Source organism: Perognathus longimembris, chromosome 28, assembly GCF_023159225.1.
Source record: "Perognathus longimembris pacificus isolate PPM17 chromosome 28, ASM2315922v1, whole genome shotgun sequence".
Taxonomy (NCBI): domain Eukaryota; kingdom Metazoa; phylum Chordata; class Mammalia; order Rodentia; family Heteromyidae; genus Perognathus; species Perognathus longimembris.
Genome location: NC_063188.1, coordinates 71,548,506 through 71,563,174, shown reverse-complemented (window position 1 = coordinate 71,563,174; position 14,669 = coordinate 71,548,506). Strand labels below are relative to the sequence as shown.

The 14,669-nt window shown below is 44.5% G+C and overlaps 1 protein-coding gene across 1 annotated transcript in view; it reads left to right on the top strand.

Moving 5' to 3' along the window:
- Positions 1-14,669, top strand: part of Smc1a (structural maintenance of chromosomes 1A) — a 53,161-nt gene that overhangs the window by 726 nt on the left and 37,766 nt on the right. The window contains exons 2-7 of the mRNA XM_048336693.1: positions 4,393-4,581; positions 4,676-4,788; positions 11,180-11,383; positions 11,474-11,712; positions 13,194-13,452; positions 13,543-13,683. Of these exons, the coding sequence (XP_048192650.1) occupies positions 4,393-4,581; positions 4,676-4,788; positions 11,180-11,383; positions 11,474-11,712; positions 13,194-13,452; positions 13,543-13,683 (1,145 nt within the window). The remainder of the gene's footprint in view (positions 1-4,392; positions 4,582-4,675; positions 4,789-11,179; positions 11,384-11,473; positions 11,713-13,193; positions 13,453-13,542; positions 13,684-14,669) is intronic.

Below are 14,669 nucleotides of genomic sequence, written 5' to 3'. Positions count from 1 at the left end.
GATTAACTGGGTTGCGGCCCTGCGTAGGTCCGGGTCTGGAAACCCCTTCCACCCCCTTGTACAGCCCCAAAGTAGTACAAGCCATCTCCTGCCACCTGAATCGGCTTGAAAGCTAAAAAGGTTTCTTGCCTCTTCTTGCGGGGTGGGGGTGGGGGGTTCATCTTGTACCTACTGGCTTAGAACATGTTCCCTTCATCGCCCGAGTTTTATGTGGCACCCTCTGTGGCGGGAGTGATGGGGCTAAACTGTAAATTGCCTCGCCCACTGGCCCCTCCCGCCAAAAGAGGCGCGTCTAGAGCCGACTGGTGGCTGCTTTGCCGGCGGATCCCCGCCAGTCTGGCTACTTTAGGTTTCCCAGGTTTAGTTGAACCCAACGGGAAATATGGGGCTGTGGCTAATTTATCTGTGTCCTCTACACCCAAATGGCACACTTCTTTAATCCAGCGTCCCCTCCCGCTAATTTTAGATTGGTACATTCCATTGCCATTTAAAAGCTCCTTGGGTGGCGGCATTTTTGAATTTCAAACCTTGCGCTCCAGTCTTCAGAGTTCAAGTTCATGGGAGTTCCGATCCCCTACTCAAACATGATTGCTTGAACTTGCCCCTTTCCTACCGCCGAAATGGTCAAAAGTCTGAAAGTCATTTGCTTACTAAGTTTGTTGATTGCTTTAATATTTACTAGGAGTTGTTCATGCTGTGCAATTAGTGGAGAATCGAATAGACTGAGCCCATGCTCTTAAAGAACGTATATTCTGATGAGGAAAGTAGAGAATAAGTTAATTTTAGACCATTATAAGTTCTGTGCAGGAAATGGGTCAAATTGACATGATGGAGTGACTTAAATGGTGTCTTTTGGATGAGTGGTCAGTTAAGGCCTCTATTTCCTATCTCAGCTCCTCATCTCTAAATGGATTGCTCTCACCTATCCCCAGAAGTAGTTTATTGGGAATCCTGTGCTGTTTCTTCACCCCAGAAATGTTCTAGCTGAATCATTATCCTGAGGGGGTACCCTTGCTGTGAAGCTTCACTGGAGTCTTCCTTGTGTTTGGCTTTTTGCTTAGAGCAGTTTCTGAACCTTGGCCCTTCAGTCTCATTAATTTGTTATGAGGTTTGTGTTGTGTATTGTAGTATGCTTTGGCAGCATTCTTGGCTTCTACCCACTAGATGGAAATACTACCACTCCTCAGGTATGACCTTCAAAAATGTCTCCAGACATTGCCATTTGTCTTGAGGGGCACATAATCAGACCCTCCCCTTCCACCTCTTAAGCATCACAGGCCTAGAGGGTTACAGTTCTTAGTTCCACCAGTTTCTTAAGCTTTTGGTGTGGTGCCTGTAATAGGAAAAGCCAGGATGCAGCTCTTGCCATTGAGTCACCTCTGCATTGGTATATTTTTCTATCCAACTGTTGTAAAAAGGTCCTTGATACCTCCACCATTCCCCATTCTTCAAGGCCCACCTCTCTTGATTCCCCCTAGTGAATTATATTCATACTCTATATTTTTGTATCTTCATTACTGGTTTGTATGGGCTTTAAGGCCTTCCTGAAAATGTTTTATCCATATACGGTTCAGACTATATATTACAGAAATGTTTTCAATATTTAATAATTATGAGTAAAGAAGCTTTTGATTGTGAGATGTTCTTGTCATCTTTGAATATCATGGGAAAGGCCCAGAAGTTGGAATTTGGTACTTCAAAAACAAACTCCTGGTTTTGTCCTAAGGCTTATGTTCAGGGCCTGGGCACTATCCCTGATCTTTTGTGCTCAAGGCTAGCACTGTACCGCTTGAGGCACCATTCTACTTCTGACTTTTTGGTGATTAATTGGGGCTAAGAGTCTCATTGATTTTCTTGCCCAGCTGACTTCAAACCATGATCTTCATATATCAGCCTCCTAAGTAGGTAGGATTACAGGCATGAGTCCTCAGTGCCTGGCACAAATCAAATTTTAATGATGGCTCATGACTATAATTCTAACTACTCAAGAAGCTGATAATTGAGGATCACCGTTCGAAGCCAGCCGAAAGTCTGTGAGATTTTTTTTTTTGGCAGTCCTGGGGCTTGAACTCAGGGCCTAGGCCTTTCCCTGAGCATCATTTGCTCAAGGCTAGCACTCTACCACTTGAACCCAGGGCTTTATACATGCTAGGCAAGCACTCCACTAAGCCACATTCCCAGCCCTATGAAACTCCAATTAACACTAGAAAACCAAAAGTGCTGCTGTGGTTCAGTGTGGTAGAGCACTAGCTTTGAGTGAAAAAGCTCAGGAACAGTTATAGTGCCTATGCCCTGAGTTCAAGCCCCATGACTACCACTACCACCACCACTAACAACAACAAAAAGAGGCTGAGATATGAGGACCATGGTTTGAAGTCAGCCCAGGAAGGAAAATTCATAACTCTTTATTTTCAAAACAACTCCCAGTAATGCAGTACTATATGTTTGGCTCAAGTGGTAGAGCACCGGAATGGAAGTGTGAGGCCCAGAGTTCAAGCTATGATATTGGCACAAAAATTAATGATGGATTTCCATATTTAATATGCATATTAACAGTTTTTAAGTTGCATGTTGACCCAATGTGAAGAGTTGTCTGTTTTATGCTTTGAGTAAAAAGAGGAAGATTTGCTGGCTGCTGTTTGCTCAAGGCCCTGTAATCCTAGCTACTCAGGAGGCTGAGATCTGAGGAAAGTGGTTGGAAGCCAGCCCATACAAGAAAATTTGTGAGACTCTTATCTCCAATTAACCACCATAAAACCAGAAGTTACACTATGGCTAAAGTGGTAGAGTGCTAGCCTTGAGAGAAAAAGACCCTGAATTAAAGCCCCACAACCAAAAAAAAAGAGGAAGATTTGCATTCCATTGTTACTCTGTTATGTGTTGTTACATGTACCTTTTCTTTTAGAAAGGATTAATTATAATTATTTACACCAAAAAAGAAAATAAGCTGCAGACTTAATGACATTTCACTCCTAAGTACTTTAGTATTCGTTTTTTTTTTTTTTGCCAGTTCTGAGGCGTGGGCTCAGGGCCTGAGCACTGTCTCTGGATTCTTTTTTGCTCAAGGCTAGCATTCTACCACTTGAGCCCCGGCGCCACTTCTGGCCTTTTCTGTTTATGTGGTGTTTAGGAATCAGACCTAGGGTTTCATGAAGCATGCTAGGTAAGCTCTACCAATAAGCCACATTCCCAGTCCCTTTAGTATTCATTCATTTCTTATAATAACCAGTCTCCTGTATTTTTATTCTGTTATCACTAAGAAAATTAATTTCATTATGTCATTAATTATCCAGTTTTTATTTGAGTTTCCTTGATTGCTCCCCAGAAAGTTTTCTGGTATTTTGTGGAGCCAGAGTTCATATTCTAAAGTTGGAGGTGGTGTTGCACACCTGTAACATAATCCCAGTGCTTGGAAAGCTGAGGCAGGATTGTGAGTTCCAGGCTAGCCTGGGCTAAATAATGAGATCCTATCTCACGAAGAAAAAGAAAGGATGGAATAGAGTAATTACCTTAAAAAAAAGATCTAGAATGGCTTTTTTTATCCCTTTAAACGTTCTATTTTAATTTTTTTTCAGTATTGGGGACAAACCTGCGGTCTTGTGTATGCTAGACAAGTTTTGTACTTTCCAAATCTATACATTGAGGTTTCTGTGCTGGTATGGGTTTGAACTCAAGATCTTTCACTTGGCTTTTTTTGGCTCATGGCTAGGACTCTACCACTGGAGCCTGGTGCTTTCAGTTCCTTCACTTTGCTTCCTAATTGAAGATTTGTCTACTCAGGCTGGCTTTGGACCTCCTGAGCAGAGGCTACATTGAATTTTGAAAATAGGAGCAGGCCACTTGTCTTGTAAATATTTTTTAATCTGTTTATCCTGAGGTTTTCTCATGGTATAGTTTACCTGGTTCGTGTATCTGCATTTGTCCATGCTATTAAAGGTTGCAGAATGGCCTATTTTATGAACTTATTGTTTCCTTAAATGTGGTTCTAGTTTCTGGCTGCTATGGATAGTAACTACAAGGGGACTGTTTTTCTTGAGTCTTTGACCCAGAGCTTCGTAGATCCTGGAGTCCAGGTTTCTTCCCTTTCCATTTCTCTCTCCCTTTTTTTCCCTCTCCTCTCCCTCCCCCCTTCTTCCCTTCTTTCTGAGACAGTTCCAGGTGAGTCTTGAACTTAAATTCATTCTGCCTTAACTTCCTGAGTGCTGGGATTATTACAAGTGTGCACCACTCTAAGACTCAGATTTTCAGAGGGTAGAGAAATGTTCTCTCTTCCCAATAGACTGAGCACTACATGGCTAGGAGATATTACTGTTCTCAGTATCTCCTTTATTTTATTTCTTCCATTTCTTCTTCCTGATTTGCCTTCCTCTGTTTTGGCCCCTCCTCTCTTAGGTAAGTCAAATCTCATGGATGCCATCAGCTTTGTACTAGGAGAAAAAACCAGCAACCTGCGAGTAAAGACCTTGCGGGACCTGATTCATGGTGCTCCTGTGGGCAAGCCAGCTGCCAATAGAGCCTTTGTCAGCATGGTCTATTCTGAGGAAGGTGCTGAGGATCGCACCTTTGCCCGAGTCATTGTAGGTAAGTAAGGCTGGTCAGAAGGCTTCCTTTGGGTCCTAGGAGGTGGTTGAACTACTTGATGGAATAGGAGGGAAACCTGATCTCTGTCTTATAGGAGGCTCTTCTGAATACAAGATCAACAACAAAGTGGTCCAGCTACATGAATACAGTGAAGAGTTAGAGAAGTTGGGCATTCTCATCAAAGCTCGAAACTTCCTCGTCTTCCAGGTGGGCGCTTTAAACAATTATTGGCTATCTGTTTTTTTTTAAGCCCTTGTACCATCCCCTCTGGGTTCTGATATCATACCATGGGCTAATGTTGCACATTTTTGTCACTTGTGAGGCTTGAACTCAGGGCCTGGACACTGTTCCTGAGCTCTTGCTCAAGGCTAGTGCTCTGCAACTTTGAGCCACAGCCTTACTTCGGTTTTTTTTTTGCCAGTCCTGGGGCTTGGACTCAGGGTCTGAGCACTGTCCCTAGCTTCTTTTTGCTCAAGTCTAGCACTCTGCCACTTGAGCCAAAGCGCCACTTCTGGCCATTTTCTGTATATGTGGTGCTGGGGAATTGAACCCAGGGCCTCATGTATACAAGGCAAGCGCTCTTGCTATTAGGCCATATCCCCAGCCCCTTACTTCGGTTTTTGAGTGGTTAATTGGAAAGAAAAGTCTCCCAGGGACTTTTCTTTCCAGCTTGCTTCAAACCATTGCCCTCAGGGGCTGGGAATATGACCTAGTGGTAAAGTGGTCACCTCGCCTTGTATACATGAGGCCCTGGGTTCGATTCCTCAGCACCACATATATAGAAAAAAGCCTGAGGTGGCGCTGTGGTTCAAGAGGTAGAGTGTTAGCCTTGAGCAAAAAGAAGCCAGGGACAGTGCTCAGGCCCTGAGTCCACCCCCCAGGACTGGCAACAAAAATAAAACAAAACAAACAAAAAACACCCACTGTCCTCAGATCTCAGGGACTCAGACAATTCACACCTTTTTTATTGAATGCCTGATTCTAATCTGATCCCTTCTAATTTAACCCCTAGGCTAAGTATTATTTTATAAGAACACTGTTTCTTTCCTTTCTGTCTTTCTTTTTTTTTTTTGCCAGTCCTGGGCCTTGGACTCAGGGCCTGAGCACTGTCCCTGGCTTCTTTTTGCTCAAGGCTAGCACTCTGCCACTTGAGCCGCAGCGCCACTTCTGGCCATTTTCTGTATATGTGGTGCTGGGGAATCGAACCGAGGGCTTCATGTATACGAGGCAAGCGCCCTTGCCACTAGGCCATGTCCCCAGCCCCAAAATTCTTTGTACTTTTTTTTTTGCCAGTCCTGGGCCTTGGACTCAGGGCCTGAGCATTGTCCCTGGCTTCTTTTTGCTCAAGGCTATCACTCTGCCACTTGAGCCACAGCGCCACTTCTGGCTGTTTTCTATATATGTGGTACTGGGGAATTGAACACAGGGCTTCATGTATTACGGGGCAAGCACTCTTGCCACTGTTGTGCCAAGTCGCAAGACCACCACCAAGAAGACCACCGAGACTCAGACATTCCGAAATGCAATAGCAAGGCAAGGCTTTATTTAAGCGAGCAGCAACTCGGGCCTCGTCCTACCCACCGACACAGTGGAGGTTAGGAGGGAGCCCCGAGCTGTGATTACACAGGGCTTATAAAGGTAAAAAACAAAGTTACAAAAATCAGGTGTTCAAGCAAGCAAGATTAGGACACAGGTACAAATCTAATTGGCTCCAGTCAGAGTTAAGCATTCCCAGTGGTTAGAGTTTTAGACCAACTGGGCCCTAATGGGCTTGTCCTGGGTCTGCTCACAGGGCCTGCTTATCTCAGGTTCACGTGGTAAAGTGGGGTTCGCGTGGTAAAGTGGGGCCTGACTTCAAAGTTTGGCACTTCATTTCCCCCTTTTTCTTTTTGGTACCTTGGGAGCCAATCATGGCTCCATTCTGTCCATTTCAATGGCTTGCATGTCTAGGGGATGATATAGAGGTAAGGCATGGGCCAGTAGGGCCCAAAGTAGTATCTGAAAATAACTCTGGTCCCTTGGTTTTAAAGGGGGGCTGATGGGTGAAGATCATCCATCTTCTGTAACTTCTTCAGGCTGACTCAGGGGCGTTGACCTTACCTAGCCAGGAACCTATAACCTTACCAAGGGACTGCAGGATTACTGCAAACTGAAAATTAACTTTCAGCTATACAGACTTACCATTAGCTGTATAGTGTTTAGTATCCAAATGTAAGCAACAAAATAATACATAAACTTCTCAGCTGTGCTCTAAGGGTCGGGTGGCTATACCCGTATTCCTGAGCAAGCCCAAAACTACCTAAAATAAAGGGGTCACCTCCCTTTGGAGTGAGCTGCCAAAATAACATCAACACTAGCCAGGGTAGTAAGGAAAGAAGGCAAAAAGAAAATTATAACAATATTCAGTCTAACTTTCTTTTCTTGAGGCGAAGGCGAAGCAGCTGAGTTGGGTGCTTGGAGACCTCCCATGTTCCACCACGGTAGTCGTCGTCCAGGGCAAAGGGGTCAGCTGGCCTGGCGTGGAAGCAATGAACCCAAGTGGCGATGCTGTCTAGGGTTCCTTCCACCGTGGTTCTAAGGATTTCAGTCCCCTGGTCTGAATAAATGGGGGGTAGGGACAGAAACAGAATCTTATAATGCCTTAAGTTGGGGTCACATTCTTGTGCACGAGCTGCAAATAATCGAGTTTACACAAAAATTCAGCATCATCCAAATCAGCAAGCAATTCAGTCTGAAGGCTAGGGATAATGGGCGGGGCGTATCCGTACATTATTTCAAAAGGAGTAAAGCCAAGCTGATAGGGAGAATTTCTTCCTCTAAGCAGAGCAAAAGGAAGGAGTGACACCCAGTCTGCGCCAGTCTCTAAGGCCAGGTTAGTTAAGGTTTCTTTTAGAGTCTGATTCATTTTCTCTACCTGTCCTGAACTCTGGGGTCTATAAGCACAATGCAATTTCCAGTCCGTCCCCAGTGCTGCAGCTATTCCCTGACTTACTTTTGAGACGAAAGCCTGTCCGTTGTCTGACCCAATGGTGGATAGGAAGCCATACCTAGGTAGGATTTCTTCCAGGATCTTCTTAGCCACTACATTCGCAGTCTCATGCTTTTTTGGATAGGCTTCAACCATCCTGAAAATGTGTCTACAAAAACTAGCAAATATTTGTAATTTCTGTGAAATCTACTTCCCAATACATGCCTGGCCTATTCCCACAGAGGCGAGCTCCTTTAGTAATCTGTTGATTGGGGGCATTGGCAAGCTGACAGGCCTTGCAATTTTTAACAGTATCTTCAATAAGTTGATCTCCTTGTCTAATTTTCACTTTGGAATGTCGGAGCAAGTCCTGCATTCTTTGGGTTCCCATGTGAGAAGCTCAGTGGATACTCTTAAGGATCCCCTTACCCAGCCCTTGTGGCAGGATAAGTTTCCCTTCACAAGTTTTCCACCAGTCATTGTTTCCTTCTCTGTCCAGGGCTTTTGTGGGCCATGGGAATTTTCTTTATCCACTCCAAGCCTTCTTGGGAATACTGGGGCACAGGAGGCAAAGCTCATGGCCCTGGGTCTACTAAAGTCTCTTCCCAGGAACTCTGACTTGTCTGGCTGATTTAGGCACAGGGATTTTCAGCACAGTCTATGTGCATCTGACAGCCAACGCTTGCTCTCTTTTAATATGAAGCCCAGATAGGTGACATCAGGTTTACAAATTTGTGCCTTTTAACATTCTAGTTTGTAAAAGCTTTTTCCTGACTGGCTGGGGAACTGATCTCTGATGACCTTTGCAGGCCTTTAACAGATCTCAATGAGGACACAATCTCAGGTCGACAAGCTTTCTTTCCTGAACAGATGTATCAGCTTAAAATTCTCACTGCCAGTCAGAGCTTTGAGTAGATGCGAGGGGGTTGAGATTTTAAACTATCCTCTCATTTGACAAACTTACCCTTACTAACCACTATCACAAATGACTGGCAAGTTCCTGCCCAGTAGACAGACATGGGCATTAGGAAGGCATGCTTACGAACTATGCTTCTAGGACTTCCCAGCTTTGATTAACTTTTGAAAGGCCAAACAGGAGTGACTCTAGGATCTGACACCATCTCTGCCATCCAAGCAGTGGCTTACTGCCTCTGGATGCTCCATCACTTTTGTCCCAGGAGGAGTGACTTTCCACTGGACTTGGACTCAGGGCCTGAGTGCTGTCCCTCAGCTCTCCAGCTCAAGACTAGCACCCTACCACTTTGAGCTCCACACAACTCCGTTACCAGCACTCTGCTCACTGACTAGAGACAAGTCTCTCACAGGGACCTTTCTCTGCCCGGGCTGGCTTCGAACTGCAGATTTCAGATCAGTGAGTCTTACAAGAGGCCACTTTACTCCAATTAGAAGCAACAAGGTGGTCCACACAGAAGTAGTTTTTAAGCATGCTCTCTTACCTGGAACTTATTAAGGGCCAGTATTAGATCTTGACAAACTTGTAGGAATCACCTGTGCTTCTCTGTGGGCCTGCGGGAAACTGTTACAAAAAAACCTACAAAGAAGCTGGAATGGCAATTAAACATTTTGGTAGCTATAATTCTCCTTTTCTCACTTTGCAATAATTATTTAGGACAATTTTACTTCCAAATTCCTTATCTAGAAATGTATTCTTGATTTCCAAAGCCTTTTTAACACTAACATAACACTTTAGCTTTTATCTGCATTGGAAAAACTGAAGCTCACAGGCATTCTGAAACCAGGTGCCACCCTTTGCCTATGGGCTGCTTGTTTCAAAAAGAACCTCTTTTTTTTTCTTCAGTCCCAGTTACTACATGGCATGAAGACCTTTGAATATTTCCTTAATGCAGGAATTACAATTAGAAATACTTATCCATTTAGCTTTCCAATATATTAGTGAGAAACATTGGCCCATTTTGCCATTTCTTCCTACATACATAGAGTTAATGAGAGTTTACTTCTATCCCCATTAGTTTAGTATATATATCTATATATATATCCTTTTAAATCCAAATTTCTGACACTTAGCTCTGATTTTTTTTAAAATTTTAATTAAAGAACCCTGAGAAATCCTTTTTTAACTCTAGTTCCTCTTTAAAACAATGCAATAATACCTTTAAAGCATTTGGTAATGCCCAAACTTGATGACCATTTGAATTTAAACTTAAACTTAGTTTTGCATCATACTGCAGTCTTGAACATGTTCACACTCACATATGCACACACACATACATTTTCAAAAGATTGTAAAGCACGCTGAATAAGCATCGGCCGTACATTTTAAGACAAAAACCTTTAACAAATGATTTTAGCATTCTCCAGCCTCATTTTCCAGGGCTTGATAGTTTTAGTAAAACATTTTTAGTCTTAGTAAAACATTTTAGCACACCAAACAATTTTCTGCTTAAGAAGGCTGGGTGGGGGTCCCCCTAGAGTTCTTCTTTGCGGACACTCTCACTGATTGACTGATTGTGGGCTGTCACCTGTACATCTTTCCAGTGAGCTAAAAAGTAAAGTCCAGGGGAGTGGAAGGAACGTTCCCCATCATCCGTTTGTCAGTCAGGCACAGCGCAAGAAAGAAACACACAAAAATAATCACAGGCACAAAGACCAGACAACACTTACAGACAGACTTAGGGAGCCGCAGCTTCCAGGTTCGACTGTCTCTCCTGCCCCTGTGAGGGGGCAGACCACACAGTCTCACTGTGTCTCTCCTGCCCCTGTGAGGGGGCAGACCACACAGTCTTGAGGCTCTCTCTCTCCCGTTCCTGTGTAGGAGCGGACCAGACAACCCCGAATATAGAGTGGACTGGACGGGCGCCTGTTAGAAGGGCCTCCCGGTCCAGTCCTTCAGGTTCAGGGTGGTAGTGGGAAGCCTGAGCCCCCTGTGGAGAGCTTGAGATGTCCCCCAAGTCCTCCAGGACTGCCCATACAAGCGTGTCCACTCCGGCTGGTCCTTCACTACCTACAGGTTCAGATTCAGGCGGCTGAAACAGAAAACAAAACTACAAATCACACAGACACAGACACACAGAATGAACAGCGCTATTTTCTTACCTTCGGAGTCTGGGGTCTCGGGCCATCCTGGACGAGCCCCCAAATGTGCCAAGTCGCAAGACCACCACCAAGAAGACCACCAAGACTCAGACATTCTGAAATGCAAAAGCAAGGCAAGGCTTTATTTAAGCAAGCTGCAACTAGGGCCTCGTCCTCCCCACCGACACAGCGGAGGTTAGGAGGGAGCCTCAAGCTGTGATTACCTAGGGCTTATAAAGGCTAAGAACAAAGTTACAACAGTCAGGTGTTCAAGCAAGCAAGATTAGGATACAGGTACAAATCTGATTGGCTCAGGGTTCAATTCTAGGGGTGCTTAGAGTTCTAGACCGACTGGGCCCTAATGGGCTTGTCCTGGGTTTGTCACAGGGCCTGCTTATCTCAGGTTCGCATGGTAAAGTGGGGTTCATGTGGTAAAGTGGGGCCTGACTTCAAAGTCTGGCACTTCAGCACTAGTTATGGAGAACAGAGTTGATGAATTTCCCCTGAATAAATGAGTAAACAAGGGTTGCTGAGCTAGTTAAACTCTAATTGGAAGGGTGGTTTGACCTTTATCAGGGTGCTGTTGAGTCTATTGCCATGAAGAACCCCAAGGAGAGGACAGCTCTATTTGAAGAGATTAGTCGCTCTGGTGAGCTGGCACAGGAATATGATAAGCGAAAGAAGGAAATGGTGAAAGCTGAAGAAGATACACAGTTTAATTACCATCGTAAGAAAAATATTGCAGCTGAACGCAAGGAGGCCAAACAGGAGAAAGAAGAGGTAGGTATCATGTGCTGCCTCTTGGATCTTCGGGGCCAGGAGAGGACCAGTGCCTTACTGATGTATTCATTTTCATTCCCATTTGCACAGGCAGACCGTTACCAGCGCCTGAAGGATGAGGTGGTACGAGCTCAAGTACAGTTGCAGCTCTTCAAACTTTACCATAATGAAGTGGAAATTGAGAAGCTCAACAAAGAACTGGCCTCTAAGAACAAGGAGATTGAGAAGGACAAGAAACGTATGGACAAGGTAGAGGATGAGCTGAAGGAGAAGAAGAAAGAGCTGGGCAAAATGATGCGGGAGCAGCAGCAGATTGAGAAGGAGATCAAGTAAGAAGCAGATGTGGGCCTGTAACTTTTGGGCAACCAAGAGGATGTGCTGTTCCTTAGGGCTCCTGAGCCTAGATTCGAGTACTGATATATCAATTTTCCTATCTTCTCTTTGGCTTAACTTTGACGAGAATGCTTGACTTGTAATTTAATACAAGTAGAATATTTAAGTCCTGAAGCTCAGGGTAGACAAGTGGTCAGAGGAGGAAGAATTTGGAAGGATTGGTGCGTGACCTTGCCAAGTGAGAGGAAACAATGGGAAGTATAGCCAGTAGAGTGACCAAGAAAGCTGTCCTAGAAGATGAGCATTGAGTCTAGAAGGTAAAGGACAGGGGCTGGGAATGTGGCCTAGGTTCAATTCCTCAGCACCACATAAACAGAAAGAGCCAGAAGTGGCACTGTGGCTCAAGTGGCAGAGTGCTACCTTGAGCAAAAAGAAGCCAAGGACAGTGCTCAGGCCCTGAGTTTAAGCCCCAGGACTGGCCAAAAACAATTAAAAAAAAGAAGGTAAGGACAGGAATTTGAAATGGCTAGATCAGATGAAGGTCAAATGTGAGGCCTGGCCTATCAGGATGGTAGATTTACCTTAGGTAGTGGCTGGAATGCCACACTGAAACTATAGTAAAGACTGACACCTTTTTTTGAGGATCTGTGCATGTCAAGGCCTCCCCCCCTCCTTTTTTTTTTTACCTATACTATGGCTTAAACTCAGGTTTTCACACCCTCATTTGCATATGGCTGGACCTCTGCTACTTGAGACATGCCTCTAATCTGGCTTTTTGCTAACTAATTAGAGCTAGACTCTTACAGACTTTCTTCCTCAGCTGGATTTAAAACCAATATCCTATGGATTCAGCCTCCTGAGTAGTTAAGGTTATAGGTATGAGTCACTGATGCTAGACTCCAGCCCTTATTGTTTTTGTGTGATGGTCCTAGGGCTTGAATTCATGGCCTGGGAGCTTAAGGTTAGTGCTCTACTATTTGAGCCACAGCTCTTCTTCTGGCTTTTTTTTTTTTTTTTTTTTTTTGGCCAGTCCTGGGGCTTGGACTCAGGGCCTGAGCACTGTCCCAGGCTTCTTTTTGCTCAAGGCTAGCACTCTGCCACTTGAGCCACAGCGCCACTTCTGGCCATTTTCTGCATATGTGGTGCTGGGGAATTGAACCCAGGGCCTCATGTATACGAGGCAAGCACTCTTGCCACTAGGCCATATCCCCAGCCCTCCTGGCTTTTTTGTGGTTAGTTGGAGATAAGATTCTCACAGACTTCCTTGCCTGGGCTGGCTTTGAACTATAATACTCAGATCTTCACCCTCCTGAGGAGCTAGGTGTATAGAAGTGAGCCACCAGAAGCTGGCTGGCCCTTGTTTTTGTAAGCAATTCTCTGAAGTTGGCTCAGGAATCCCTTTCTTTGTATGAAAAGCCTAGCCCCCCCCCCCCCCCCCCCCAGTGCCTACTAGTTGTCTCCTTTTCTGCGGCAATAGGGAGAAGGATTCAGAGCTGAATCAGAAGCGACCTCAGTACATCAAAGCTAAGGAGAATACCTCCCACAAGATTAAAAAGCTAGAAGCAGCAAAAAAATCTCTGCAGAATGCTCAGAAGCACTATAAGAAGCGTAAAGGTGATATGGATGAGCTGGAGAAGGAGATGTTATCTGTGGAGAAGGCACGGCAGGAGTTTGAAGAACGGATGGAAGAGGAGAGTCAGAGTCAAGGCAGAGACTTGACTCTGGAAGAGAATCAGGCAAGCCTGAAAAGAATTCATAAAGAGATCACTGGGCTGGCATGGGCTAACTTATTGATTCATCCTTGTCCTTTCCTGTTCCTAACACAGGTAAAGAAATACCATCGGTTGAAAGAAGAAGCCAGCAAGAGAGCAGCTACTTTGGCCCAAGAGCTGGAGAAGTTCAATAGAGACCAGAAAGCTGACCAGGACCGTCTGGATCTGGAAGAGCGGAAGAAAGTAGAAACAGAGGTAGGGAAGAGTTACAAGATTAGGATTTTGAGTATACCTCAGTGGCTGAGTATGTTGCTTAGCATAAATATGTGAAGCCCCAGCACTACAACCAACCAACCAAAAGATCAAAAAGAGTGATAGTCCTTAGAAAAGGAAATAGTGATAACAAGAAAGACAGTACTTTACATGTATTGGACACTGTTCTTTGCATATATTTCCTCACTTAAATTTTTATCTATTCCCTAAATATGAGATGGCTACTATTGTCCTCTCTTTCCAAATGTGGAAACTGTAGCATAGAGGTGTTGGACTTTTTCTGAGCATAGCCAGGATTTTAACCTGAGCAGTCTAGCTCACAAACACATGTTCTTACTATGTGTACTTCACGTAATGATGATAAACAGTTGTTCTCGCCGGGCGCTGGTGGCTCACGCCTGTAATCCTAGCTAATCAGGAGGCTGAGATCTGAGGATCACAGTTCAAAGCCAGCCCTGGCAAGAAAGTCTGTGAGACTCTTATCTCCATCTAACCACTCAAAACCCAGAAATGGCACTGTGGTTCAAAGTAGTAGAGCACTAGCCTTGAGCAAAAGAGCTCAAGGATAGTGCCCAGGCCCTGATTTCAAGCCCCATGACCAACAACAACAAAAATGTTCTTTTATGTCAAAAGCCTACAAATGTTCTAGACATTCTGCTGAGAACTTCTTTGAAATATTTAAAAGAATGTGGTGGCCATAAATATTAATAACTACCCTGTAGTAAGTACTTTAATATGCGTTTTATGAAATGGAAATTACCCACATTTTACAGAAGAACAAACAGGTTCAGAAAAAGTGTATGGAGCTTTACTTGGCCTTGCTTGGTTTTTCTTTTTTTTTTTTTGGGGGGGGGGTGGTACTGGGGATGAAACCCAGGATGTTGCACTTGCTAGTTGCTTTGCCACTGAGCTACATCCCAGCCTGGCCTTGCTTGGTTTGAATCTCTGTTTGGTTTGAAAACTTGGGC